The sequence below is a fragment of the Falco rusticolus genome, chromosome 11 (assembly GCF_015220075.1).
Source record: "Falco rusticolus isolate bFalRus1 chromosome 11, bFalRus1.pri, whole genome shotgun sequence".
NCBI lineage: Eukaryota > Metazoa > Chordata > Aves > Falconiformes > Falconidae > Falco > Falco rusticolus.
In genome coordinates this window covers 30,509,019-30,536,835 of record NC_051197.1, presented here as the reverse complement: position 1 = coordinate 30,536,835, position 27,817 = coordinate 30,509,019, and the positions used below count along the sequence as shown (strand labels likewise).

The 27,817-nt window shown below is 48.8% G+C and overlaps 2 protein-coding genes across 7 annotated transcripts in view; one reads left to right on the top strand and one right to left on the bottom strand.

Moving 5' to 3' along the window:
* The first annotated feature begins 30 nt into the window (after positions 1-30).
* Positions 31-27,289, top strand: ZBTB37 (zinc finger and BTB domain containing 37). Of its 6 annotated transcripts, XM_037403628.1 has the most exons (6): positions 31-155; positions 2,170-2,281; positions 2,410-3,108; positions 4,485-5,437; positions 6,839-6,938; positions 9,208-27,289. In XM_037403628.1, the coding sequence occupies exons 4-6, from the start codon at positions 4,515-4,517 to the stop codon at positions 9,694-9,696; spliced, it is 1,512 nt and encodes a 503-aa protein (XP_037259525.1). In that variant the 5' UTR covers positions 31-155; positions 2,170-2,281; positions 2,410-3,108; positions 4,485-4,514; the 3' UTR covers positions 9,697-27,289. The 6 variants fall into 6 exon arrangements, 3 of the variants coding, with proteins under 3 accessions (XP_037259525.1, XP_037259526.1, XP_037259527.1); XM_037403629.1 differs by lacking the exon at positions 2,410-3,108; XM_037403630.1 differs by lacking the exons at positions 31-155; positions 2,170-2,281; positions 9,208-27,289 and adding an exon at positions 7,680-9,178 and having other exon boundaries at positions 3,024-3,108.
* Positions 27,173-27,817, bottom strand: part of SERPINC1 (serpin family C member 1) — an 8,796-nt gene continuing 8,151 nt past the window's right edge. Inside the window, exon 8 of the mRNA XM_037403631.1 lies at positions 27,173-27,717. Coding sequence (XP_037259528.1) covers positions 27,544-27,717 — 174 coding nt within the window. The 3' untranslated portion in view covers positions 27,173-27,543. The remainder of the gene's footprint in view (positions 27,718-27,817) is intronic.

Below are 27,817 nucleotides of genomic sequence, written 5' to 3'. Positions count from 1 at the left end.
GCACGGCGAGGCGGGGCGAGGGGGCGCGGCGCGGCAGCGGGCGGGGGAGCGATGCGCGCCGCGGCCTCACGGGCGGGAAATTTCTTCCGGGGTGCGGCCCGCTCGGGGGGTTTCGCTTCCGGGACGGTGCTGCGGGCCCTTCCCACCCCCGCCAGGTAGGTACCGGCGCGGCGCGGGCCCGGCGGGCCGGGCAGGGCAGGGCGGGGCGGGGTGGGGCGGGGGGAGGCCCGGGCCCGCCTCGCCCCGCCCGTGAGGCGCCGTCACGCCCGCGGGGGCCGGCGCAGGGGGCCGGGGAGTGCGGCCGCGCCCCGCCGCCGCCCCTCCTTCCCTCAGGACCGCGGGGCGGGGGCCGCCGGGCCCGCTGCCCCCTGCCCCCGCCGGCCGGGCCCGTCCGTCGGCGGAGGCCCCGCGGCGCCCCCCGGGCTCGGCCCCGCCGGCGCTGTACCCCGCGGGAGGAGGGCGGCGCGTTGTGCGCCCCGCGGGCGGGACGGCGGGGCTCGCGGTCGCCCTGGGGGCTCGGGCGGGCGGGCTCCGGCCCTTCCCCGGCGGGTTCGGGTCCGCAGGCGCCTCTCGCAGCTGTCAGCGCTAAAAATTCCCCGGGATTGCCTCGGGAGCGCAGGCCTGGATCCCCGCTTGGGAGCGACTGAGCGGGAAGAGCCCAGCCCGGTTAAATCCGCTTTTTCAGCTGAGGCAGGGAGGGATGAGGAAGGCACCATCCCTCCTCTCAATTTAGAATTGCTATTGTTTTAATCTTTATTAAGGTCCCACCGTAATTTGAAAGTAGTCGAGTTGACCAGTCGTGGTAAATCTTAGCCCTAAAAGCAGAGTTTTCGGCTCCACCTCCTCTGTAGCTCCCCGGCTTGACAGCTGTCTGACAAAGGACAGATTGGAGCGAACATCAGCTGCTGCGGGCGTCCTGTCCCGGCGTTTCACAAGGGTCTGATGTGTGGAGAATTTCTCCTGGTCTCAGTACTTGGCAATTGCCTCGAAGGGTGAAAGGCATTTTCTGAGATAAGCAAGTCTAAATCTCAGCTGGTGCCACTTTAAATTGTATTAGAAACAGATAAGTGTCTCAGTTTGTTCTCTGTGAAGAGCACTGCTCAGCAGGAGATCCTGCTCATCCTGCAGGGAACGGCTGAGATGATGAACTTGCAGTCCAGTGCCAAGAAAGACAAAAATTGGGATGTCATCGTGCTGCCAGCTGAGGTGCCTGAGCTTATGATAGACCACTTACCTGGGAGGACAGAAATCATCCTCTGACAAGGGCAGTTTGAACCAAAAAGATAGATTCCCCTTTGCCAGCCTCCGACTGAGGTTGTCCCCAAAGCATATCCTAAAATGCTGCTCCTTGATACTAAGCCGAACGAAGCTAGGTGGGTCCTTTTCTCCTGCCATCAGCAGCAGTGGACTTTTCCCTGCCTTCAGAGCAGAAGCTCGCAAATAGTTTTTCGGGCTCCCCTGGGAGCAGCTGACTTCTGACCAGGGCTGTACAGCCACGCTCAGCAGTTAAGTTTTTTCCCCTTCTCTGTGTGTCCTGAGCTGACCCCCTGAGAAAGGAGAAGTCAGCCTCTCTCTCCATCCTCGCCTCCCTGCGTGAGCCTACCTGGGCGCTTGCTGCCTCGGCAGGGGTGTTTCACCTAGCAAGGGCTGCCTGCGCCCCTTGCCTTCGCTTGCCTTCCTTAAGAGAATGCTTTGGGGTTTATTGCTTTAGGAACTGGTGGTTTGGGAAGATTATGAGATTACAGGCTCCCCAGTCCTGTAAACATTTGCACATGCTCAATGTGATTTTGGCCGTGTGAGTGTTCCTGTAAGTGAGACGGCTCATTTGAGGAAAACCCTGCATGTGTTTAAATGCTGCAGGGTTAGTGCCAGAGACACCAGCTTCTTAAGAGAGGAAATGACTGACGATGTTTGCACCTCCATTTTTTTTATTTTAACAGCAATCAGTACAACACAAACACTGAGCAGAGAGTGGGGAAAGATCAGTTTGATAAGATTCAGTGTTTCTCTGTGGTTTGGGGTGGGACATCATGTAATGGTTAGCTAATCCTGCTGCTGTATCCTCCAGCAAAACAAAGAATGATGAAGCTTGACATTCTTGATTGTGCTTAGGAGAATCCAGTTCTTCTGTGCTACATTTTTTCTTTCTTTTCTTTTTTCCTCCTAAAGGGGAAGGGGGCAAAAAGCTTTCAGACCTTCTTACTACATCAGAAGAAAAAAGGAAAACAACAAGTTAACAGCCCCGTTTCCTCCCCTTTGCATGTTACTTGTAACGTTACAGGTAAGGTGTCGGATTTTCTATTTTACCTTGTTTTGTGCATTTGAAGTTCTGCTCTTAATGTTGCGCTGATGCAGACCTGTGTGCTATAGTTCCTTGATTTTTGTGGGTTTTGCTGCTTTCTTCTCAAGATAGGGGAAGGGGAGAAGAAGCCTTAAGACGTGATGCTGTTAAGCTGTACCTTGTGAAGTTCTGTGCACCCCTGATCTCACCTACCCCAGAGACACGCAGCCATCCAGCCATTTAGTAATCTCTTTGCATGACTTCACAAGATTGACAGGCTGTCCTGCAGCTTCAGGTTTAGTAACATATTGTAAGAGACTGCGTCAGTTAAAAACCACGGCCACAGCAGATGTTTATCTCAACACTGCTATGGCAGGAAACTGACACCACCACCACGGCAGATGTTTATCTCAAACTGCTATGGCAGGAAACCGACACCACCGCCAGGGCAGATGTTTATCTCAACACTGCTATGGCAGGAAACCAACACCACTGCCACGGCAGATGTTTGTCCCAACATTGCTATGGCAGGAAAACCACCGACTGACACCGCAGAGCAATGAGGGGAGCTAATTCTGAGAAACTTAACCAAACCCCTGTGCATGCGCCCAGACCCAGGGTTGTTGTGGAGATTGAGGGGCCTGGAGACCCCTGAGGACCACCTGATGGTATTGGGCACATGCACCACCGCCGGGTGGAAGGTGTGATTAAGCAGGACTGCTCATGACAACCTTATGAAAGAACGGAACCAACCAACATCGGACAGAGCGTTTCCCCACCGGACTTGGAAACGAATCGGAGTGTTGGGACACCGCAGCTCCAGGGTGGTAGCTATTGCTGTGAACTCTTTCCTTCCTTCTTTCTTTCCTTCTTTTCTCTCTTTATCCCTCACTCTCTCCTTTGCATTTGCAAACCTGTTGTCGGGCAAATAAAATTCCTTGGCACTTGACTCCGTTTTGAGTCTTAATTCTGTTCCCGAGATCACAAGCAGAACCTCGCTCCCGTCTTTGATCGGCGTGTGACACCTATTTTGCCAAGTTTGCACAAAGTCTGCTTGGGCATATGAACATGCGCTATCCTGCAGCATTCATAAATTTTAAAAAAATGTCTTCAAAGGCACACATGCGTTCCTGTGTGCTAGTCCCTTCAGTTCTGAGATTTCTCAGAGTGGGCACTATGAGCCTCAGTATTCCCAGCCTGCCTGAAATTGTTTTGATATCTGCAGCACACTGCTTAATTGACACTTCAGATGCCATCCAGCTTGGAAGCTGTTCATGCCGTGAGTGGTCTTTAACAAGCTTATTTACTCTCCTTTCTTTTTTTTTTTTTTTTCTTTTTGGGCGAGTTTACGTCTAATTTTGGATCATTCTGAATTTTTACCATATATGGTCAGGGCTCCTTTTCAAACTTTGCCAAAATGAAATGCGATGATTATAGGAAAATGAATTATGGAAGGGAAGCTAGGAGAGCTAGGTTGTTAATCCCCATTGCTCCTAAGTTTTCTTTTGCTGTGTGCAGTATCCCAAACAACACAAACGCCAGCTTTTTGCTAGGGATTTACTTGTACCCAGTGGATGCTCTGATAAGTTGGTGTTTAGAACGGGATTCTGTTCTTTTTCTTTCGCCATCCTGTTATATCTTTTCTGCCATGTGTCAGAAACGCCACATATGATGAGTATCTTGGTTTTAACTGTGTACCTGAGATGCCCTGAGGTCAAATATGTGCTGGTCAGCTTTTGAAAAGTCTCTCAGGAGAACGTAGGTCCTGGTGTCTCCTTCCTGATTCCTGTTCTAAAAGGAGGGATAACAATATTGCTTTTTTTTCAAAGTGCTTAGAAGGTACAAGTGCTAAGCATTTTAATCCATTATGCAATCAGCAGTCTATTTTTAGTACCTGAACCATTTTTAATGTTCTTTTTACAATGCAAATGTGCTTTTATTGAGGCTGACAGAACAAACTGTTTTGAGCACTTAAGGCATGGGGAATGGGGATCTATCGGGGACTGGTTTAACATAGTGGTTGTGAAAGGTGGTGTACAGCGCATAAAGATCAGAGAACTGCTGCAAGGCCTTGTAAATTAAATGTTGAGAGAGTTGTCTCAAAATCCCAGTGTCTCAAACTGCATCAAAGTAGGTGAAAAATGTTTTAAATGCAAATGATAGACTAACTCTGTTAACAATGGTATTTTTCCCCCCTTTCCAGTAAGGTCGTGCGCTTGGAACTGGGACAGCCATGGAGAAGAGTGGGAACATTCAGCTAGAGATTCCCGACTTTAGTAACTCTGTCCTGAGCCACCTGAACCAGTTACGCATGCAGGGTCGCCTGTGTGACATCGTGGTCAACGTGCAGGGGCAAGCTTTTCGTGCTCACAAGGTGGTGCTGGCTGCCAGCTCTCCCTACTTCCGTGACCACATGTCCTTGAACGAAATGAGCACCGTTTCCATTTCTGTCATCAAGAACCCTTCTGTTTTCGAGCAGCTCCTTTCCTTTTGTTATACCGGTAGGATATGTCTGCAGCTGGCTGACATCATCAGTTACCTAACGGCCGCCAGTTTCTTGCAGATGCAGCACATCATAGACAAATGCACGCAGATTCTTGAGGGAATTCATTTCAAAATCAACGTGGCAGAGGTGGAAGCGGAACTGAGCCAGACCAGGACAAAGCATCAGGAGAGACCGCCGGAGTCTCACCGGGTGACGCCAAACCTGAACCGTTCCCTGAGCCCACGTCACAACACCCCAAAGGGGAGTCGCCTGGGCCAGGTTAGCACAGTGCTGGACATTCGGGAACTCAGCCCACCTGAGGAGTCCACCAGCCCCCAGATAATTGAGCAGAGTTCGGATGTGGAAGGCAGGGAGCCCATACTACGGATTAACAGAGCGGGACAGTGGTACGTTGAGACGGGAATGGGAGACCATGGGGGACGGAACGATGACGACGTCCGGGTGTTGGGAGGAGTACGAATTAAAACAGAGAACCTGGAGGAGTGGCTCGGGGCAGAGCATCAGCCATCAGGAGAAGATGGGAGCAGCGCTGAGGAGGTCACTGCTATGGTGATTGACACCACAGGCCACGGATCTATGGGCCAAGAGGCTTATGCGTTAGGGTCCTCCGGGGCCAAAGTGGTTAGGCCAACCAGCAGTGAGATTGACAGGTGAGTTTTCTTTAATTTAATTACTGACCTTGACCCTAAGAGGAGATTGTGCAAGATTTTCACTTGGCTGGGCTAGTCGCTTTGGAATGTTTCCCCCTTCTTTTTCCTGTGGCCATCTTAAGCGTAAGAACTGAAGGAATGTTTTTTCCCTGGTGTTAGGAAGCGTGTCTGGTTTGGGTTACAGTGTTTTGGCTGGGTAGTGATCAGACCAGATCTCTAGGTACAGGCTAGCTTGGAAAATTAATTATTAGCACTTAGAGGTGCATAGGTTGGAATCTCTACCGCTCGGTGTTTCAGCTGAGGTGGGATTTTTGTTTAAAGGTGTTCAGCCTCAGCAGGTACCGGGCTCAGCATGAGAGTTAACGAGGTCACTATGTGTTATGCAAAGTGTCATTGCAACGATGCCTTCTGGCCTGAAGATGTGAGGGTGGTTCTGTCTGAGAAACAAGACGGTCATCAGCTGTAGGTCAAAAGGAAATATTCTTCCCAATGCTTCAGGACAGCAGTGGGTCATGGGTTTACTTCTTCTGAAGCGGTTGAAGTGGGGAACCCATCAGCCTCTGCCGTTGTTTTGATTTATATGAGAGAGCAGAAAGCCTTTGTTGAAAATAGGTGGTGAAATCCGTTGCGTTTTGATTCTCCATCCATCTGCTTCCCCTCTACTCCAGCATTTGTTTTCTTGTCCTTAGCTCAGACCAAAGAACGGATCTGGTAAAGGGCAGGTCTGTTGTGTTTGGTGGGGGGGTGTTTGTATTTCTGGGGTTTCCCCTCACATCTGCCTCTCTTCTCTTCTAACTCAATCCCTCTGGTCCCATGGGGGAGCAGCTACCTGGAAGCAGTGGATATTCTGTCACTTGTCACTTAATAAATCAGTCATTAGGAGTGATCTTGAGCTCTGGCCCTTGGGAAAGCAATCCTTTCCTAGTTCCTTAACTCTTTTCCATGGATCAGCTAGCCTCAAGCATAGTTTTTTGCAGTGCACTCAGTATCCACTGTTTCTCACCTGGAGTCTATCGCGTCACTTTTTTTTCACACTTGGACAGGGGGAGGAGGGCGTGGGAGGTGAATGCAAGGTGCCCTTAGAGAAATGGTTTCTCCTCCTGTTGTGCAGTTCCTGAGTCACCGGGCCCATACTGCTGTACTTGCGATAGCAACCAAAAAGCACTGTTACTGAACTGGAAGCCAAATGACTCAGTTTTATTTTTCAGATGTTAAGACTGAAACCACAGACCAGTATGACTTGGTTTTTCCTTTATACTTGCGCTGTTCCGCCTCCTGTGTGTTAGCTGGTGAGGATGAAGAGATGCTATACAGGTGCCTCTATTGCTCACCCGTTGATCTAAACACCGTAGTGACCTGATGCCCTAAAAACTCCGTTTACACTCTTCCCCCACCCCACAGATTTAGCCCTTCTGGCAGCATGGTCGCTGTGACTGAGCGGTACAGATCAAAAAGCGAGTCTCCCGGGCGGATGGATGAGCCCAAGCAGCCCAGTTCCCAGGTAGGCAGATCAAGAAGTTTGCAAGTAAATGTTGGCATTGAAGGTGAAGGGGACTGTGTTGTGATGAAGTGTATAATATTTTATATTTGCAACCAATGCTGTGTGTGAAACAAGGACCTTTTACTGTTGCAAAGGGTTTAGTTGCCCACACTGAGAACATATGCCGTCCGTATATGATTTAAAACTGATTTTGGCTGTCGTTTGGGATTTTGGCCAGATACCTGGCAAACACAGGGAGTTTCTCTTGTTGTCTGAGGGCATAAATATCAACCCTCATTCTGGGCAGGCCACCAACTCCCGAGGAGAAACCCCGTTTGCCTGCGGGGTTGGATCTGCCCTAAAACACTGGCAGCAAATGCCAGAGCTGAGGGAGGTGTTAGTTGGCTTCTGTGGAAGACTGAGGGGTGACAACAGCTGAACCTGTCCATGCTAGCACCAAAACCATTCCAAAAAGCCCTTCAGACACTACACCTGTAAATCTTGAGGGTGGAGTGTCAAAGGGCTGTGAATTTGTACAGAGGTCTCTGTCTCATCCCCAAGGGACTGTGTTGAGTAGCAGAATCTGCAATGTAAAGTAGCTCTGAATTCTCTGCTTTCTTCGGGTATGGGCACAGTTTTGGGGTAGGAGGGAGAGATATGCAGAAACACGGGAGGGCAGTGGGCTATAGAGTGCAGCGAAGTGGGACACGGTGGTATTATCTGTGCCTAATCATTTTGGTCTGACTTTTTTGTTACATACAGTCAGCATGGCAGTGCCACTGTAGTGCAAGTGTATCACCCAGCACTGTGTAGAACGACTCTTGTGTGCCCGGCAGATAAGTAATGTGTAAGTTCGTAATCAAATGACTTTTCTGGAGGCAGGTGAGGAGTCACCAGGCTGCTTTGCCCTTGAGTAAGACCGAATGAAGCAAGGGGGAAAAAAAATCACGATTGCTGCCTGCTAACTTTGTAATACACTTCCGTAAAACATAAGATACCTTTTTGATCTTGTTCTGCCGAAGCTTTGTTTTGTGTCCTTAGATTACACCTAGAAAATTTCAGGTCAAACTAACCCTCCAGGGCAAATGCGACATACAAAGCAGTTTTAGCTCCACATACAGAAAAGCTGCTATTATTTCTCCATTGTGAGATGGCCTCAAATGTAAAACCAGAGGCTTCCATATACATGGGGAAGTACCATCACCTTCCACTCTTCTGGTATTGCCATATTGATGCTATAAGTAGTCTGCCTGTGGTCCCTGCTCAGTGGTAGAGCGGAAAGAAATACCACAGCTTTGTGCATCTCCTTTAGTCCTGAGCAGCTTACCAGTGCTTGTACAGCCAAATTCAACAGCACCTGGCAGAGTTATGCTGCTGCTGACACGTGCACAGCCCTGGTTGCCAGAGGAGAGGCCCTCCTGTTGTTGCACTGGTTGGTTGTCCGCGTTTGGCATTGTTGGAAAGAAGCATAAGGGGTGGGAGTGCAAATACTGCATCCTCCAGCGTGGAGGCATTCAGGAGACTGTCTGTTTGTGCTCACTCTGAACACGATAGCCAGAAGCGTCAGTCCAAGAACCGGAGCTTGCGGTTCAGAGTTACCCTTGGCTGTTTGTCTTTCTGGCTTCAGAAAATAACAAGGAGCCAGCTGGTCCTTGCTGTGTGACTCGGGCCAGGCAGGCTAGTTCTCTGCGCTGCAGATCCTCACCTGCAGTGCCGTGGGGCTGGGATGGGTTACACAGCCGTTTAGGCAAACATGATTCGTTGTAAAATGAATCCTTACTGACACCTGAATGAATACCTGTGTAAAATCACACCTGAAGAGGTTCAGGTGTGATTTGTAGTTTATTCCACCTTCGTTTTTCTGCAAGCTCATCAACTGGCTTCTTTTTTTAACCCTCAGTAAGTAAACCAGAACGTGGTATACAGTATTTTAATCAAACTGGCCCAAGTTTTAAAAAAAGTAACATGTATTGACATGTTTGATCCACAATGCAATGCATGGCTAAGCGCCCTTCTGACAAGGGCTGTCATTTCTTCCCCAGATCTGGCAGATGACTTGGCAGAAGGGGCTGCCATAGCAGAGGTTTCTAATTGATTGCTCATTTGTCTTCAGCCCCAAGGCTCCAGTTAAGCACTTAAATGTGTGCCTGAGGTTGAAGATATTAGTGCTGCTGATTTCGAGGTTTGGCACATGCTTCAGTGCTTTACTGGCTGGACTGAGGCCTGATCTTCTTTCCTGCAGTTTGTGTTAGGCTGCTTGTTATTTAAATCTGTGTTGTTTCCTTCGCAGGGGGAGGAATCGGCCATGCTTGGAGTGAGCGGTTACGTGGAATATCTCCGGGAGCAGGAGGTTTCAGAGCGCTGGTTCCGGTACAACCCACGGCTCACTTGTATTTACTGCGCCAAGTCCTTCAACCAGAAAGGCAGCCTGGACCGGCACATGCGTCTCCACATGGGCATCACACCTTTTGTCTGCCGCATGTGTGGGAAGAAGTACACCCGCAAGGATCAGCTGGAGTACCACATCCGCAAGCACACAGGCAACAAGCCCTTTCATTGCCACGTCTGTGGCAAAAGCTTCCCTTTCCAGGCCATCCTCAACCAGCACTTTCGCAAGAACCACCCTGGCTGTATGCCTCTGGAGGGGCCTCACAGCATCTCCCCTGAGACCACCGTCACATCTCGGGGGCAGGCAGAGGAGGAATCTCCTCCACAGGAGGAGGCTGTCGCTGTGGGGGAGACGGCACAGGGATCTGTGTCCACGACAGGGCCAGATTGAAACACAGCTGCAGAGTCTGGGGAGAAAGGACCGTCTTCCCATTTTTGGCTCTAAAGAGTCAGCACCAACCTGGCAGGCTGGTACTGTAATTAGTGCAATGCCACCACTGGACAGAAAGAAGCTCCCAAGATGTTGCCAAAATAGAAAAATTTCTCTCTCTTTCTCTCTCTTTCTCTCACACCCCCCCCTGTACACACACGTAGAGTGTTTAAAGTTTTTCTCCCTTATTCCTCCTCCTCTTGGAGAAAAACAAAACAACTGTGTCAATCAACTTCTTATTCAGGGATCGACAGGATTTTAAATTTTTTTAATGTTCCATAGTGATCTGGGACGAGCAGTCATTTGTATTTCTCGACAGCGTTTTGGCCCAGCAGCTAGGTCCTGCCGGCGGTGCCGGCCGTCAGCCATGCAGATGCAGCGAGCCTAGCGTGCGGGGCTGCTCCTCGCCATATCTGCTGGTCCAGCTCAAGGGGAGAGCAGGGGCAAGGTGCCGTTGCCTTTCTCCCTTGCCCAGGTAGTTGCCACATTAAAGAAAACAAAAAGACTGTCCTGGTGGAACCTGCCTTGCCCGAGTGTATTTATCCCTGTCTTATTTTTGGTGTGTCTCTTTACGTTTTTACTTAAACTATTATTTTAGGGCTTTTGGCTTGCCCGTTCCAGACGTGTGGCCTCAATGCCCCTTGTTACAAGCGGGCACGGCTATACAGCGGTATTCTAGAGGTCAGCAAAATTTGAAGCACTTCGGCTACTGAACGTGAAATTTAGCAGCTGTGAGGTTTGCATTAGACACTGATGCATTGGGAGAAGGGTTGGAGGGGTTGTTCCAAGGAGGTTGTCCTTTGCTGTTGCTGATCTGTAGAGTTCAGAGCACTCTTGACGCCCTGACTGGTGCACTGTTGTGCTTCAGGTGTTGCCGAGCGTTAGGAGTTTTTCTGGACTGGCTGAATTGCGGAGTTAGAGGCTGGCTACCAAAGTCGTCCTTCACCCCTACTCCCCCCTCGACACGCACTTGATCTTTTATAACAGCAATATGGTATACTGAAATACTACCATCCCAGCTGAGCAATCGTGGGTGGTTGCTTTTAAACGTGTTTCTACAAACTGGTTTGATAACTTTTTTATCAATGAAATGCAAAAAGAAAAGAAAACCCTACTTTATTTCCTTGTAAAGGTTCAGGAAACTTAAAAGTGAACAGTTCCTAGAGCAATCACAACTCTGTCCCCTTGCATGGACTTAAAACTTTTGTATTCTAAGCAGCTCTGATGTTTAGAGCAAGTTTAGCAAACCCGGAGAGACATGCCTGCGTTGTGTATTGTAGGTGTTTGCACGTGCTTACGTGTTTCATAAACGGAAAAGCATGGGACAGGTAGAAAAGTGCAAATATCTTGACATCTTTTGAAGAAGTCTTTAAAAAATATGCAATACTTTAAGAGTTTTCTCTGGTTCTGATGCCGAGTTGTTCATGATGGAGGGGGAAAATGAAGGACAGGTTGCGCAGATTGGGTTTGGGAGAGGACATTTGCTTGAAGGAGTTCTCTTGAGGATGTATAACATGTACAATAAGGAAAGATGAAGTTCTGATCCTTAAGGTGATGGGAGGAACAAGGAGACATTGAGCAAGAAATACGCTTCATCGTGCTTTGGCAAAGAAAGCCGGGTGAGCGGTTAGAGCACGGGCTTGGCAGGCAGGCGACTTACCGAGTGAAAATAAAGCTTGCCCCGCAGTCTTAACTGCACAATTTTGGGCACGTGAGAGCATCTCCAGCCCTCACTTTCCCCACCTGTAAACTGGGACTCGGGGTCATTTTCCTGCCTCTTTAAGAGGGAAGAATTTGTAGTCTTGCCTCACTTTATATACTTTTATAAGTGTGGGGTCTCACTGTTCCTCCCATCTCTCTCTCAAAGAGCAGATGTGGCTCTAATGTTTTTTTTCATGTGTGTGGGGAAGAGAAGGGCTTGGTGCCAGGATCACGTGTAACAGGGATGTGCTCCTAAGAGAGGAACCTTCACAGGTCCTGAGCTGGGCACCTGCAAAGTACGATTTCATTGACCATTTCAAACAGGAAAACTGATATTTCACCTCTGTTTTCCTTCTGTCCCTTCTTCCTCCTCTCCTGTCAAGTGCATCGTCACACAGTGAATGATTTTCTAAGCGGCCACCCGAGGGACCAGCCCCATTGGGTTTCCTGTCGAAGGTCACGCAGGATTGTACCGAAACAGTAAGGTTGCCAGAGAGCAGTCACGGAAGATGAGATAAGAGGGTGGCTAAGGTAGGTTTCGTTGCAATCGAGGTGTGGGGAGGAGCGGAGATGTGCAGAGTATGCTGCTTTAGTCATAGCTTTTGAAGTTACCAAAAATCAAAAAGAAAAAAGTTAAAAACTTTGAAATCCTATGCTGTTCACACTAGAGAGCATCAAAAGTTACTTTTAGTTGCTTAAAAGATTTTTAAGTGTTTTAAAATAGAAATTTTAAAAGAATACTACCGAACTATAAAAACATAAAATTATTTATATACATATATTATATATAAATATAGTGGGAAAGTTTCCCTGCTAAGCTTGCTGTGAAGAGAAGGGTGAAGGTGCAGTAACTGCTATACAAGCAACATTTTTCTGAAACAGATGGCAACCGATCCATCAAAACGCAGCGATGAAGGGCTGACATAAAATGGTAAATGCCTTTATTCATACGGCATAGCTGTGAGTTTCTTGAGCAGGTTTTTGGTTTACTGTATTGATACTGTGAACGGAGGAGCATCCTGACAGTCAGGGATGCCAGCAGTGCGTCCCGTTTTGCTGATTCACTACTTTCAATTGGCCTGGTGAAAACCGTGACATTCGTCCTTCATATTGTACTGGGCTAGTCTGAAAACAAAGCTTGTGAAAGGATTTTGTTTTTTCCTCTTTTATGTTCTGTTTTGTTTTGTTTTGGGGTTTTTTTTTGGTGCAGAGGTTGCCACTGTATAAATGATCATTTCTGATTGCATGCAAAAGAGCCAATATTCTTGCCCAGGCCTCGCTGAGGTGAAGTTTATAGCTTGTAGCTAGAGTCAGTATAAGGTATGGTAGTGGGAATCATTTTAATATTATTTCTGTACATTTAATGGATGTTTATGTGTATGTATGTGTGGGAATCATGGTGTCTCTAATGTTTTCTTGAACAGCGCTGAAAGCAGTTTAGGTCCATCTGCACTAGAAGATGGAACCAGTTCAGAAGGAATAGTTTATTAAACTTTTCTTTCAGTGGTTGACTTCCTCAGTGCAAATAAGGCCAAGGTTCGAGAAGAAGGGGTTGGAGGTCATATACAGTATGGAAAAACCTCATGTGAATTTTCCGGCAGTGGTGTAGCCACTTGGAGCGGCTTTCCGTAACAGAACGGTACCATCTTTTGTTGCCTCTCCATTGGCAAACCGGAGCTCTTGACGGTTGCACCGAAGCTGTGGAGAATCAGATGCCAACTTTCCAAGTGCGAATGATTCTGTGATGGGTTGAGGCAGAGCTCTGCATTTCCACGTCTAGCTGCAGCTTTTTCCCCTCTGCCAAAACTGTGAGTTCAACTGTGATTTAAGGAGGATGTGAAGAGAACTCTGTTGTATTTTAATACCTCTGTATGTAACTTCTCTGTCTGCTTCAGAGTTAGGGCTTACTAACCCGTTTGTTTGCTTGCCTCGGGCAAGAGGGGGAGCACACTCTGTTTCTGCAGTTTTCTTTCTTGGAGGTGGAACACATTTCTTAATTCTTTGCTGTGGCAGAGAAACCTTCCAAATGTGAAGTGTTGTGGTTATCTCCTTGAGCCTGCAGAAAGCCCCGGTGCCAAGTCGCAGCATGGTTGCCGTGGCCGTTCTCTGCTGCTGCCAGGTTCCCTGGGAATAGCTGTGAAAATAACAAGAATTGTGTTAATACTGTGCTGCTGCTTTCGGGAAAAGCTAAACCTCTTCCTCTCAGGAGGATGACTGACGTGAAGCTGGGAAAGGGAAAAAGCAGAAGGTCTTTTTGCTCTCTTGCAATGGGAGTATGTGAAACCAAACCGTACTTCTTATTTCCAGCAGCTAGATAGAGAGGGATGAGTAAGGAGGCTTTATGAAATGTGAATTTATAACAGGAGGCTGAGAACACACTTAGAGCCACGTAATAAGATCGGGGGATATCAGCCTGGTAAGAGTCAGAGCAGCTGCTGCAGATGGGCAATCCCTCACTTGGCCTCCCCACGTTGTCCGGCCATCGGGTTCAGTCCTGTGACTTACCTACATCTTCTCTACAATATTTTCAAGCTGTGATCTGTATAATTTAACTTTCAAAAGTTCAGGTGGCTGAAGGGCACGCAGAATAGAAAGTGCTTTGTGTCCCTGCTGCCGTTTTAAATCCAGCTGATGTTGGTAGTGACTGACTGTTCCCAACTGACAGCGATTCAGAGCTGAACCTGCATTTGGAACAAGCTGGGATCTTGCTGAAAAGCATAGCGGGGCCGGCTGGGGGGAGGGCACAGAGCCAGGCTTGCAGCCCCCTGCGAGATCAAGGTTGAAATAAATTGACAGAACGGGTCTCCTCGCTTGTCCTGCTCTTGTTTTGTGACAGCTAGGTGACTTTGTGTTCCAGGGCAGGCTGTCCCATGCCTCTGCGCAGTAGTAATGTCACTTAAAAGTGTGATGCCTGTTTTGGTAAATGATTCTAAGCGGGCTGGGCTTCGAGCAGGGTCCTGCTGCTGCCTTTGGGTGACTCAACCTTAATGATGTATTTGCAAGAGCAGCTTTTATTTGCTGCTGACTTCATATCTCCTGTAGAACCTAATGTATAAAGAGAAGGACAGCTGAAAAGGTGCATTTTATTTGGGTGGAAGGTAGCGTGTGAGGTAGACAGAGTGATGCACCTTTAAAACTAACGAAAATTAGCAGCCCTTCAACTTAGTATTTAAACTTTATAAAATTCTCCTCTTCGATTCGTGCCTGCCGATTCAGCCATACCAGCATCCAGGTGACTCTGGAGATCAGTGACACCGAATGCCGTTCTTTCTCTACCGGAAATATTTTGGGGATGGGAGAAGCCAAGGAGCTGTAATTTAGGAGACTTCTAATTTTTGTCCAATTTTGGGCTCCAGGTTTCCCCTGGGAGCTGAGCCTGTAGCCAGGACCGCAGTCGGAACACCTGGGGTCTTCCGATGGAGCTGTGGCTGACGGCCAGCCTGGTCTCCTCCAGTGATAGTGACATTCTCAGAGATGAGCATTAGTCCTATCATGGGTGAGATTCATGCTCAGAGCTTCGATGTCTTCAGTGGAAGGTCCTAAAGAGGAGCTAAGTATCTTAATTTTAATCATCGTCACTCAAAGGATATTTTAATATAAAATACATACGTATGTATGTATGTACACATATATATATATTTGTAACCAAATAAAAGCTAGAACTATGCAAACGCTACTGGCTGCTGCTTGAAACTAATATCCGCCAGAACATTTTGGAATAGAGTAGATTCGGAGTAGGCTTGTTGTTTTCTTGTTTTTAAATAAAATGCAGCAGACCAAAGTTTTGCTGCAGTTAGTCTTACTAGAAACTTAGGTTATTCCTAACCTGGAACCCACTCAGGCGGGTTATAAAAATTATCTGAAGAGTCCTGCCATCTCTAAAATATTTCCATCTGCCTTGGTATTATTGCTGAAAGGCCTTCTTTTGCGAAACATGGGAAAACACAGAGGCTGGGACTAGGAGAGATTGAATGTGATGTTAGGAATGATAGAAGAGAAGCAGATTCAGGAAGGGGCTGGGAGCATTTTCTTTTGGACGTAGGATTGAGTCGGCTTCAAGGAATCTTCATGCTTGTGCAAATGTCGGTCGCTGAGATGGAGGCAGTGATCAAAGCATCCCCAGGGGGAATTCTGGTCCTGGTGGAGGTGTCAGAAATCTTCCCGCTGAATCTGATGGTACCAGAGTTGAGTCTGCTGGGAGGAATTTCATGTGGCTTCTAACGCTTCTTGGTGTCAGATCTGGTCTTTGCTTTTAGGATTAACTACCATATATCCAGCTGTAATCTTCAGTGACCTTTGACTTTTTATTCCTCGTGACTGTAGAAAATTCAGGTTTCCTATAACATTACCTTCATCCCAACTGTGAACAAGTTACTACTGCTTCTTATAATTTATTATCTTTCTGTTCTTGAACATCTGTATGATCCAGCTGTTCACCAGCACCACCTTCCAGTGCTTCATTAGCTTTTATGCACAGGGAATTGTTGCAATGGATAAGCTGACCACGCTAGTTGGAAGAGTAGAAGCCTTTGGAGAATGACTTTTGCTTCCTCTAGCTGTCATTAGGGAGTGCACACACACATACCTGTATATACATATATATGTATACATATATAAAGTGTTTCAGTATAAACTCATTTAGCATTATTCTTATTTAATTTATATTTTAATCCAGATGTAAACCAAAGTATTACAGCTTGTGAAATTATGCGTCTTGGAAATAGGAGGAACCTTCATAGATGGGAGCTCTGAAAGCTCTTTGCTGACAAAACCACGAATAAGACTTAAGAACTTGTGCTGCTGAATCCTAGAGATTTGCAGCCTCAGAAGGATTTAAGACTTACTGGGTAGAGTTTGACGGTGGGGAGGCAGTGTGGGTTACCGTTTGAAAACGCTGTTGTTATTTTTCTCCTGCAGTGTAACTTGGTATGGGAGGAATTGCTGCAAGAGCAGTATGGCGGGGCATCTGGTGGAGATGAGGCATGTGGTTAAAGCGTAGTTTAAGCTAAAAGAGTGATGTCATGTAGTGCTGTTTGCTTCTGGTGTCTTCCATTCACAGGTCTGGATTGAGGTGTGCTGTGTTCAGCTCAGGGCATCTCGGTACCACCTCGCCAAACGACCCTGCAGGGAGCTGGTCAGTTGATGGTTTCAGTAAGCACATTAAAAACGCGTCTCAGCAGTGTTTCTGCTGCTGGACTTCTCCAGCAGAATCACTTTGGAGTCTCTGCCATCTCGCTGTGCCTGCTGGTCACAAAACCTGGCAGTTCTGCCCTGCCTCTTTGAATTGGGGTACTTTAAGGAAGCACTAGGACTTGCCTACTAGAATGCCTCAAAGAAATCCCCTGCAAGGGACAATGAGGCAGGAGCTTAGGTGCGGGTTTGCTGTGTATGCTGTAACAGGGATCTAAAGTGATTCCGTACGGTCCTCTGCCTGGCCCCTTCCTTATAAATGCAGGGTTTGGATGAATTTTTGTAAACACACATAGAAAACATGGGACAGGCTGCTCAGTGCTGGCACTGCGTCTGCCCGCGTCCCCTTTGGCTTGCTGTTTCTTGCTGTGGTATCCAATAAAGGCTGGAGCTGCGAGGGGTTTGCTGAGATGAAGTCCAGCTGCCATCAGACCAGGAGCTCCTGGGCTTTGGCTCGTGGGTGCTGTCAGAGCGGTTAAAGCAACCCTTGAGGCGGGGTTCAGGGCCTTCTAAGGAAAGCTTGGAGATTGTGGTGTTTTTCATGAAACTTAACGGTTTTGTAGGAAAACAAGTATGTTCTGGCAAGCCTAGAAATAGAAAGGGAGAAAACAGCAGATGGGACTGTAGTCTGGCACAACTGGGAGCTAAGAGAGAGGAAGCCACAAAAACAGCTACTGATGTATTTAGTGTCCAATTTATAGTTTAGAAAACCAGCTGTTGCTATTTACTGATGTCTAGAGGTGACTGGGGTTTGTTTTAGTGACTTCTGTGGAGATGCATGTTCTACTGTCACCAATGGGCAGAAAAGATGAGTTCAAAGATAAGATCTTACTGATTCTTCTGTGCTGGGAGTAATTGCCTTTCCAAGGAATTCTCCGGAATCTGAGAACAGATTCACTTCTAACAATCCCCCACAGGCTTGGCAGCGGCTCTGCTTCCTCTTGTTCTTCTGCTCAGCCCGCAGGATAGAGTCTCTTTTTGCGGAAGGTTTCCCTGCATCCCTTATATTGAGCACGGTGATGGTCCACCTACTTTTGTTGATCAAGTAAATTCATTTCATACTCCCCAGCAGGATTAGTGCATACTCCCAGCTCATGGTGCATCAAGCACTCTGCCAGCCACACGCAGTACAATTTTTAGCTACTAGATCTGGCAAATATAAAAAGACTGTAAGCTAATCTAATTGTAGTCACCAGATACTGTGGGTTGAGTACAAGACCCCTTCTGTGCTGCATGCTGTAGTAGCCTGTAGGAACATCACCCATCACATCTAATTCCTTTTGATCGAGGCATCCTGTAAGCAACCTCAGTGCAAAGGTGCTTCTCAGGGTGGCTGACAGGAGAAACTGGTCTGAGAGCAGCAGCAGATCCTGTCTGGCTGCTGTGTCAAATAGCGGTTGCTGTGATGAACCAGGCAAAAGAAGAAGGGAGAGCAGGCTCAGGAGGAGAGAGGTACCTTAGACCAAGTGCTGGCTGAAAAGAGTTATTTGAGTGAGACAGTGATCTGTACGTGGACTTTGTCATTTTTATTCAAAGAACTTTTAATAACTTTTTTTTTCTCCACCAAAAATTTCCCAAGTTGATTATTAAGTGTCAGTATGCTGCATCCAGTGACTCCTCGGTGTCTAGTTGGTGATGATACATAAGCTGGAGCTTTGGGTGAGGGGGTTGTGAATGCATGCTGCTAGCTCTCTTTCCCTATAATCATTCCGATGGCTTTGGGACATGGACCAAAAATGCTTCTTTTTGTTGGAAAGCTTTAATTTTTTTAATGGAAATGTTGAAAAATCTTAGCTCCCCCCTCCCTCCCATTATTTTTATGTTCAGTTCAGTTGAATTCTTATCTGGTATCAGTTTGTGATCTAAGAACAGTTTCTATAATAACCATCGAGTAGAACTTTGCAGATCACAGAAGGTTTAAAAGCTGTGGCTGTAGGAGGTGATGTTGTTAACGCGGTTTTTGTGCTGCCGTAGAGACTGGGAGGAATGAGGAAGGGTCTCGGTGGAGAGCCAGTCTCTGTCGCGGTGTGACTCAAGTCGCTGGGCACTGGTGTCTGCTTGCAGGAGTCTTTGAGGTTAGAGGTGCAGATGGGCTTTTCTTCAAAGATTTTCCCCATCGTTTCCCATTGCATGAGTGCCTCAGCTCTCTGCTTCAGGAGTGAACAACAGGCTCTGCTGCCTTCAGCCTCAGGAACGCAGTCAGCATTGAGGCTGTCTGATGGGAGCCCGTGGGGGGGGGTTAGGAGGGCAGCTGTGCACCTTCAGAACCAAAAAGTTGAACTTGTCAAAAGCTTTTGTGAATGAGGAGTTAAACCTGCGTTCGGCAGGGTGGTGGAGCAGGCTGGGGGCTTTGGCTGTTAACATGTATTCAGTTCCTTGTTTTTCTGCAGGGTCAGATGGGCCATTTCAGAATCTGGGCAAGGAAAAGTCGTAGCAATTGAACCTGTGTTCTTATTCCGGGTTTCCATTGAGAACCACACCAGGTATGTCAGTGCCATCGGTGGGGTGGAGGGGGAGTTGTGCAGCATCATGTTAGGCAGCTGGGAGGGTGTATGGGTGACGCTGGGGGGTGCTGGGAGCCCCGTGCCAGAGATCCCCCGGTGAACGGACACCCGTTGGGACCAACGGGATGGGGAAGTGTTCCTAAAAAGTGGTCTGAGCTGTGCTGGTAAAGTTTGTGGGTTAGTAGTTTTCTGGTGAGCTGGCAGTGAGTGTCGGGAGAGGAAGGGGATACATTTCACCTTAAGCTCCGTGCGCGGTGCTGCTGCAGAGCCCCAGGGCTGCGCTGTACCAGAGCCCTGCACGAGCTCCCCCAGCTCATCCCTTACTGCTGCACGCAGCGTCAGTGGGGCGAGCCGAGCATGTGGTGCAGGAAGGGAGGCAGAGCGAGGTGGGGGTTGTGCCTCAGCTAGAGCCCAGGCCTTTTAGCCCTGGGGACAGAGAGCTCAAGACCTGCTGTGTGTCAGCGAGGGACACCTTTGCTAGAGGGAAGCTGTCACATCTGCTAGAACAAAACTGCGTGTAGGGTCTAGGGTAATTCTTGCTAGGAAACCTGTTACATTACTGGTTATATTCCAGCAGCAGAATAATCCACAAAATACTTCTTTTGATTAAGAAAAATAGTGTTAATTCTAATCTGGTGATGGTGACCGGCTTACATCATGTAGCATGTGATCCACATCACACCTTACAAAGCTGGTTTGATTTTCCCACCTTAGAAGTGGTGGCAAAGCTCCCTGCAGCCGCTTTCCCTGCGTGCTGCTGAGCGCTGTAAAGGATTCAGCCCTCGCAGTGATTGAAAACAGCAGCACTCCAGCCACGCAGATAGTTTGCCTACGTTAGCCAGAGTTTTTTTAGATAGCCAGGGACACGCCATCTGGTTCTTCCTTAGCCTGAGCCATTTGTTGTAGCAGGGAAGAGATCTGCAACGTGCAAACAGCAATAGCAAGGAAAGGAGGTTGGCTTAGCAGGGAGGAGGGAGACACCTGGAATATGAAGAGTGCTCATCTGTTTGCAGCGCTGGCTGGGGCTGTTGGCACTGGAAACCAGCTGGAGGTGGTGGGTAGAATAGGTGAAACAACAGCGAAGTGTCGTTGGGAAGACGCATGTGTGTGTCTAGTGCGTTGGGGGTGCTGCGGGCAGGGAAATGCCAGTGTTAGAACGTGCACGTGTCTGGGAGCGCACAGGAAACCCTGCTGCCTTGGGCAACGGGTGTGCAAAGACACCCGTACCCTGTTCAGAAACATTAGAGCTGAGCATCACCGGTGTCTTCCATCCTGGATCCGCAAATGGTACCGAAGGAAGATGAATCAGTCCCTAGCGGAGGTAAATTCGCTGCGCAGAGTTCAGAAACTCCACTGGAAGGAGCTGAAGGGTGGCAGGTGGGCAGTACAGATTTCTAAGTGCCATTTTCTGAATGTTAGGTTTTCTGTCAGGTATTTAAGCTGTTGAAGACTGAAGTTGGCTTTTGTTTCAGTACTCTCTCCTTCACCCATGTCACTTCTTCTATTGAAACTCAGCAGCCAAGGGGAGGGTGCAGAGAAGACAGAGCCAAGCTCTTCAGAGGCACACGGTGGAAGGAGGAGCAGCAGTAGGCAGAAGCTTATACAAGGGAGATTCAGGTTAGGTATTACAAGATTTTTTTTTTCAGACTGTAGCCAAACAGTATTGGAACAGGTTTGTCCAGAGAGGCTGTGAAGTCTCCATCCTGAGAAATAAGCCAGACTTGCTGGGGCAAGACCCTGAGCGCCCTGCTGGACGTTAGTCCTGCTCTGAGGGGGGAGGCAAGGCTGGGACCCAGAGGCCTCCCTCCCACCCTCCATTCCTCCCCTGGGCTATGAAATACTGCCCCACGGCATAACACAAAACAAGGGGTAGAGAGTTGTATCCTGCCAGTGCATTTCCAGTTGCGATATTTTCATTTGTCCATGATGAACCCATGCAATAGTATCTTCTCTGCCACAGTCTACAGAGAAGTCCAGCTGCTCCCCATACGTGAGTGCAGCCTCCAGGTTCCCGTTTCCATTAGACTATGCCAAGCTGTATTTTTGTTACCTTTTTTTTTTTAGTATTATCATGTAAAAATGGGCAGCTTCAATGGGCTTCCTAGTTCGTATCAGTTAAGCTTTTGAAACATATTCAGGTATCTTTTAAATACTGCTGTGTAAGTTCCTTATTTAATCTGACATATTCTGATTTATTATTTTACTGCAGTTATCTAAGGCAGTACTTTAAAAAAAAATCAGTGCATTAATGTTTTGCAGACTGTCAGTTATGTTAAGCCTCCAGCTTTATTTAGTTTTTGTCAATGTACTTAACCCCCTCCCCCCCAGATCTATGGTTAAATGTCTTCATTATGTTTATATTGCAGTGAAGCTCATTTATTTAAACCTTCCCGTTACCTTTGCAGTCAGACCCAATACCATTGGCTGTGAAACTGTCAAACGAATTAGAAATGAAAAACGAGACTAGACTGGTTCGTTTTACTGCTGGTTGTAAAATAACACAAAAATAGCAGCATAAAAGAGAAAAATGCAATTCAAATTACTCAGTCTGGGGCAGGGGCAGGAATTGCAAAACTACGGCTGAGAAACTTCTTGGAAAATGGGTTTTAACCTGATGATGTTGCTTCAGTGGTTCCCCATTTGGTCAGGTTTAAAAGCTGTTTCTTGAGACCGAGAGGTTTGTCCGGGGTCTGTTTGTTCATCTACGTGTCTAGGGCATTGGTCTGATACGGGAGCTTGCACTCCTGGGATGTTACTTTCTTAGGGTTTACGTGTCTAAGGAAACTCTGTGGATTACTGTGAAGCTTTTATCTAATACTTCATCGCATGTCAGTTGGTAACTGAACACAACTCCTGGCTGGAAGAGGTGAGGGCTGGCGGGGAGGAGGAAGGTGCCGCTTCATGGCGGAGGCCGGCAGCTGGGAGTTACCCTAAGAGGAGGTGAGCAGTGCGATGCTCCCACTGACACCTTTGATTTTGGCAAGAGGCGTGAAGCCCCGTCACCCCTGCGGCTGTCCCCTGCCCGCGGGGGGCTTTTGAGCGGCTGCACTCATGCCAGAGTCAAGGTGAATCAGGCCTAAGCTTGCCCCGTACAGCCACGGGGACGCGTGTTTGCACGGGCTGCCATCGGTGGGTGCGTTTACAGGCCGAGGGCCAGCAGGCTCCCCGATGGCGATGTCGCAGGGGGCACAAAGGTACTTTTCTCACATGTTAGAAGGTTTCCCAAGCCAGGGTTGTGCTGTTGGGGGAAGCAGCCCGTGCGGAGTGCGGGTGAATTTGGGACGGAGAGCAGAATGTTGGCATACCCTTTGCTTATGGCTAATTCCTTTTGGCTCCCCTAAAGTGCTTGCCCAGGCAGGAAGCTTGATGTGTGACAGCTTGCAGGGCCACGTTGTCACCGGGCACGTGACTGTGAGAAATATTTTTGAAGTGAAAAGGGAGTTTTGTCATTCAAATAATGCATGTTTCTTTTGTGTTTGTGTATGTAAAATTGCTGCGAGCGTGATCCTTCTTGGTGGCAAAACAGGGACTTTTCTGAACAAGCTCTTTCAGAAGCCCAGAGAGGAAGACAGCAGTATGGGGCTGGCTGTTCTTGTGGTAACGTAGCCCTCGCCTCGTGCCCCACGCTTACCGGAGGGTTAGCGCAGGACGAGAGGAGACTGTATCCGAGGTTAGTTCACAGAAATGGAAGCGCTGCCTTTGGCTGAAAAGGGAAAGGAACAAATGGGGGCTGCCCCTGAGCCTCTGGTCCCTTAAACACTAGCTGAATCCCGTGAGCTGTGCCCTGCTTGTCTCTGAATCTGCCCTCTGCCCCCTCCTTCCCACAGCGTCACCCCCCACCTTTCCTGGACAACACTGTGAATACGACACCGGTAGCTCTTTGTAACGTTTCCTTTAAAACTGCTCGGAGCACGAAATGCTGTGCGGTGTGAAATGCTGTGCGGTGTGAGGGAGAGCCCTGCTCAGCTGGGCGCTGACCCCAAGCAGGGCACCGAGGGTTGAGCACTTCCCTGCAGAGCAGCGGAAGGGTATCCTGACGGGAGTTCACAATGTCAGCGGCTTTGTGTAGCAATTTGCTAATCAAATTTGATTTCGTAACGAACTAAACTGACAATCAATTTCTAAAAAACTAAAAGCCTCTTAGAGGGAATAGTCAAGTATGTCTTCAACAGAAAGATTTAACTGGGATAACTTTTAAGAAAGAGCACAGGATTTTTTTTCCTTTTTTTTTTTTTTTTTTTTTTTTTTTTTGAGCAATCACTCCAGAAACTGAGTTGCGTTAAGCAGCAGAAGATTCACAGGACAGTAACTACCTCTCTCTCTCAGAGTGCTGAGGTTACCACGCTACACACTCTATATCAGCAAAGCTTTCACTTAAAAGAGATTTCTTTTCCTTACCTCTGTGTTTCAGAAATGCAGGTCTGCTCTGTAAAGTGACTCTATGAAAATGGCATCTGGCAGGAGCAGGGGGAAGCCGCCTGGGGTCTGTTGTCCCTCTTTGCTGCCAGTTTCTTGCTGTGACCCTCGCAGGTTTGCCCTGGGGTTGGGACAGTGCGGGGTGCGTTCGGTACTTCGTGTATTCTGTGGAATAGTGAACTGTCCCGCGGGCCAAGGGCTGCTGCGAGGCTGCGGCTCCGCTCCCTGCGCCAGGAAATTAGTGGGATGGAAGGTAAGAGGAGAGTCCACCTCCCTCCTGCCTCCAAAGGAGCAGGCAGCATTTTAAAAAAAAAAAAAAAAAAAAGCAATAAGATAAAATACAAAACACTTTTATATATTGTTCATTAGTCAGCAGATCTGACTGCAAATTTATATATATATACAAACACATACAGAGAGCAGATCTCTCATGTGAAAAGGTGCCATTTTTTTTCTAAACAAGAGTCCCTTTCCAAACTAGAACAGCACTTTAAATAGGTTCCTCTTTTAAAAAAAAAAAAAAAGAAAAAAAGAAAAAAAAAAAAAAGAAAAAAAGAAAAACCCTTTACTGAAGAAATGCACTTTAAATCGTAAGATGAGTATGGCTGTTGCTGGCTTTTGACACAGCCGTACAGGCAGGCAGCTTCTTGTCAGCCAGAGCCCGGGAGGGAGCGATGTTGCCAGACCCTCGCTGCCATCGGCGGCCCACAAACTACCGCAGCTCTACCTCCCGCTCCCGCAGCCCTCCCGGCCTGGCGCTGCCCCTGCCCACACTACAGACAGGAGTTCCCACCGCAACCGCAAACCTGGTTGCAGCTCAGCCGTGCTGTAGCACTAACAGGGCCGGCATGCAGCGGCCTGTTAGAATACTTTTTGTAATCGGTCAAGAAAAACCCATCCTTGCCTGTAAAGAATATTTAAACCCCATTTATAATAGGTCAGAAGTTACACCCAGTTGCAACACAGCAGATGGGCCGTCTGCCTGCACAGGGCTGAGCTAAGTCCCACGAGCAAAGCCACAACAAAGTTGTTACTGGGGTTGTGGGGTTTTTTCCATAACATGGATATGGAGCCCTAGTCAGTTCAGTATTTTTATTTTTTTTTTTTAAATCCAAGTTTGTGCATCCCACATTGATTCCGCTCTGAGCTGGTTTGAAGAATAACCATTTGGAAGAAAAGTTGTGCTGTCACCTTCAACTGTTGACCTATAAGTCATGCTTTTTAGGACAGGTGTCCTAACACTCAAAGACTTACTTTCACAGTTAAGATTTCCTGCTGTACTAATTCTTCTTTTTTTTTTTTTTTTTTTTTTTTTTTAAATTTTTGGTCGCAGTCCTTATTTCAAGAAGAAAAAAAACAAAGTCAGTGTTCACACTAGTCTGCAGTAGGTTGAAGTGTAAGCCTGCTGTAACTTGTGGATATCAGACTGTTCTATGATTTTAGAAGCTGGTCCCAAGCTGGTCCTCAATCATCGCTTTCCTCTTCCTCTCCCAGCGGAGCGGGCAGGCAGCAGCCCTCTGGAGGGGCTGGTGGCCCCGTGGCCAGTGGCATACAGGGGTGGCCAGTGCTGCTGGAGGAGGGACAGGCAAGGTGGTAAGAGAACCAGAGTGGGGGAAGGGGGAAATAAAACCAAGGTAGAGGGGACTGTACAATTGCATTGAAAGCAGTTTAGCAAAAAGTGCGCTCGTTGGACAGCTTTAAGAACAATGTGAATGAAAACTTAGCAACTTGGGTAGGAATCTTTGAAAATTCTATAAATGTATACTTGAAATTCTGTTTGTATTAAAAAAAAAATCGCATTTTCTTCTTTCTTTTAACACTGTGTAAAAGAACATTATGCATGTGAGTGGTTTGAGAATTAAATGGTTTAATACTCAGATCCTTGTCTGTGTCGTGTAGCTGACTGCTGGGATCCAACAATTTTCTCTTTGCTGCCCACCTGCCATCATCGGGGTGCGAGAGCCTGGTCCCTGCTTTAGGCAGCTCCGCGCTGCACTACGTCTAGTGACGTGGGAGAGGCTGGGAAGCGCCAGGCTGCTTTTCCTGGCGTCTTAGATGACTTCTGTCCTCTTTTCATGAGCTTTGTCTCACTAAGTACGTAGACTCAGCCCTTTTTAGGTCTCACCAGGTGGAGAAAGCACTACGCTCTCACTGCAGGCCAATTCCTGTTGCAGCAAGAGGCTTTCCCAGCTGCCGAGGGCAGGGGAAGCAGTTTGGTCTGGTGCCACGCCAGGGAGACCCAGGCCCGGCCACAGCAGCCCTCCTCTTCCACCAGCCTCCACCTCCGCAGCCTGGAGCACAACGGCAAAGGCAAAGCTTGCAGGAGGAGCTGGTATGTTTCTGGAGCTGCACGGTGAGCAGATCCTGCCAGCAGAAGACGGGATCCAGCAAGAAAAGCCACAGTAGGGCAGCGAGAGGAAGAGCAGCTTCCTGAACTCTTAGCTATTTCCAAAGTGCTCCTGCTCTTCTCTCCCAGGGCCCCGGCTCCTGCGTTACACGCAGCTGCGTTCCGAGGGAGCGCCCCAGGCGAGCACGTCAGCACGAAGGGGTAAGTGCTTTATGGGTCCCTTCAGCCTGTAGGGGACCGACGCCATCACCCCGTGATACAGCACAGGAGGTGACTCCCATGGCCAGACCACGCGCTGCTGGCGGCACACGCACCGCGGCTCAGACCTTCCTGCTGGGGCACAGGAGTGACGGTCCTGCCAACCCCCTGACCGCTTGCAGGGCTACAGACGGAGCCACTGGACGCCTTTTTGCAGCAGCTCTGCCACAGCTGGGTGCATCAAAGTGAAGCCCCTTGGTGCTTGGCTTGCTGTGGCCACACTGCTGGGGGGAAGCCCTTCCCAAGGCACATGTGTCACTGGTTTTACACAATCCGGTGCAGATGGCACGCTGGGCAATGCCATCTACTGGTGTTCTAGCAGCTGTCTGCACGCAACGCTCCCATAACGGACTGCTGAGGGGGCAGGCACCTGCTGTCGCTGCCCTTGTTTTAAACAGCTGCCCTCAATGCAGGAATCCTAGAGGAGAAGCTCACCAGGCGTTCTGCAGCGTCTTGAGGACAACCCCATCAGAGCTCCTGCAGCGGGACGGCCACCTTGCGTGGCCCAGAGGCGGGAGCACACGTGTGGCAGGGCGGCAGGCCAGGACACCTCAGCGCTGGGAGTAAACTTGCAGGTGAAGGAACAGAATTTCAACCGAGTTACAGGTACACCGGGTTGGGTCACCTTACCTGGGCACAGCCACGGTTCACCGCCACCCCCACCGCATCAGCTATTCGCACAGGGCCAGGTTAAATCTTTCTACCCAAAGGGACAGATTCGGAGCCTCGGCTGCGCAGGGCTTTCCCCGAGCCGTGGCTCAGCGCTCGGACACGCCGGGGCTGCCGGCAAGCAGGGCGCTGGCGTTGGGCAGCTCCGCCAGCTGCCCGCAGCACGGGGAGACGGTGGCGTTCCTGGCCCAGCCAGCACCGGCCACCGGGCTGCTGCCCCCGAGCCCTCCAGCGCGGGGTTGTCCCGCTGGGGCTGGCGAGCGCTGGGGAGGGCCCGTTTGTGGAAAAAAGAAAGTTTAAGTCTGGGAAGTGACTTAGTGAAAACTGCCCATTCAGAGATCAGCTCGTTAGGTACAGATCTATAGGTTTTTAATGAACCAGGGGAGCAGAGTTACAGCTTGAGGCCTGAAAGGGAGGAGGGCTGGGTATAAGAGGGACAGCAACCTTGGACTCGGGTTTGGGTGCCAGAAAAAAAAAAAAAAAAAAAAAAAAAAAAATACAGCTTCCCTTTGAAGGCAGGAGGGTGCAGCAGGTGAGGTGCCCTCGGAGCCCCCTCACCCGACACGGCGAGGAGGAGCGGTCACAGCCCACCCGGAGGCAGCCCCCCTGCAGCTTGCACCAGCCAGCAGGACCACCCACCCCAGGAGCAGCCTGGGCTTCGTGGCGATGCCCTACCCCTCGTGCGGGGGCGGAGGAGGGAGAAGCGAAGCCCTGAGAGCCCCTCTAGGAGCAAGGATCGGCTATTCTGCCCATGAAGAGGACGGTGTTGAGGGCGGCCTCCCGGATGAAAAGCAGGAAGGGCCTGTTGGCGTTGAAGATGATTCTGTTCATGGGGAAGGAACGGCCGGAGACTGTGACAGCCATAGCAGCCGATGCCTCACTGCCTTCTTCGTTCACCTAACAACCAAAACAAAAGAGATGGGATTCAAATACGGGCATTACGCCGAGGGCTGGCCCTCCTCCTCCACAGACAGCGGGTGCCAAGCTCCCCGCTCCC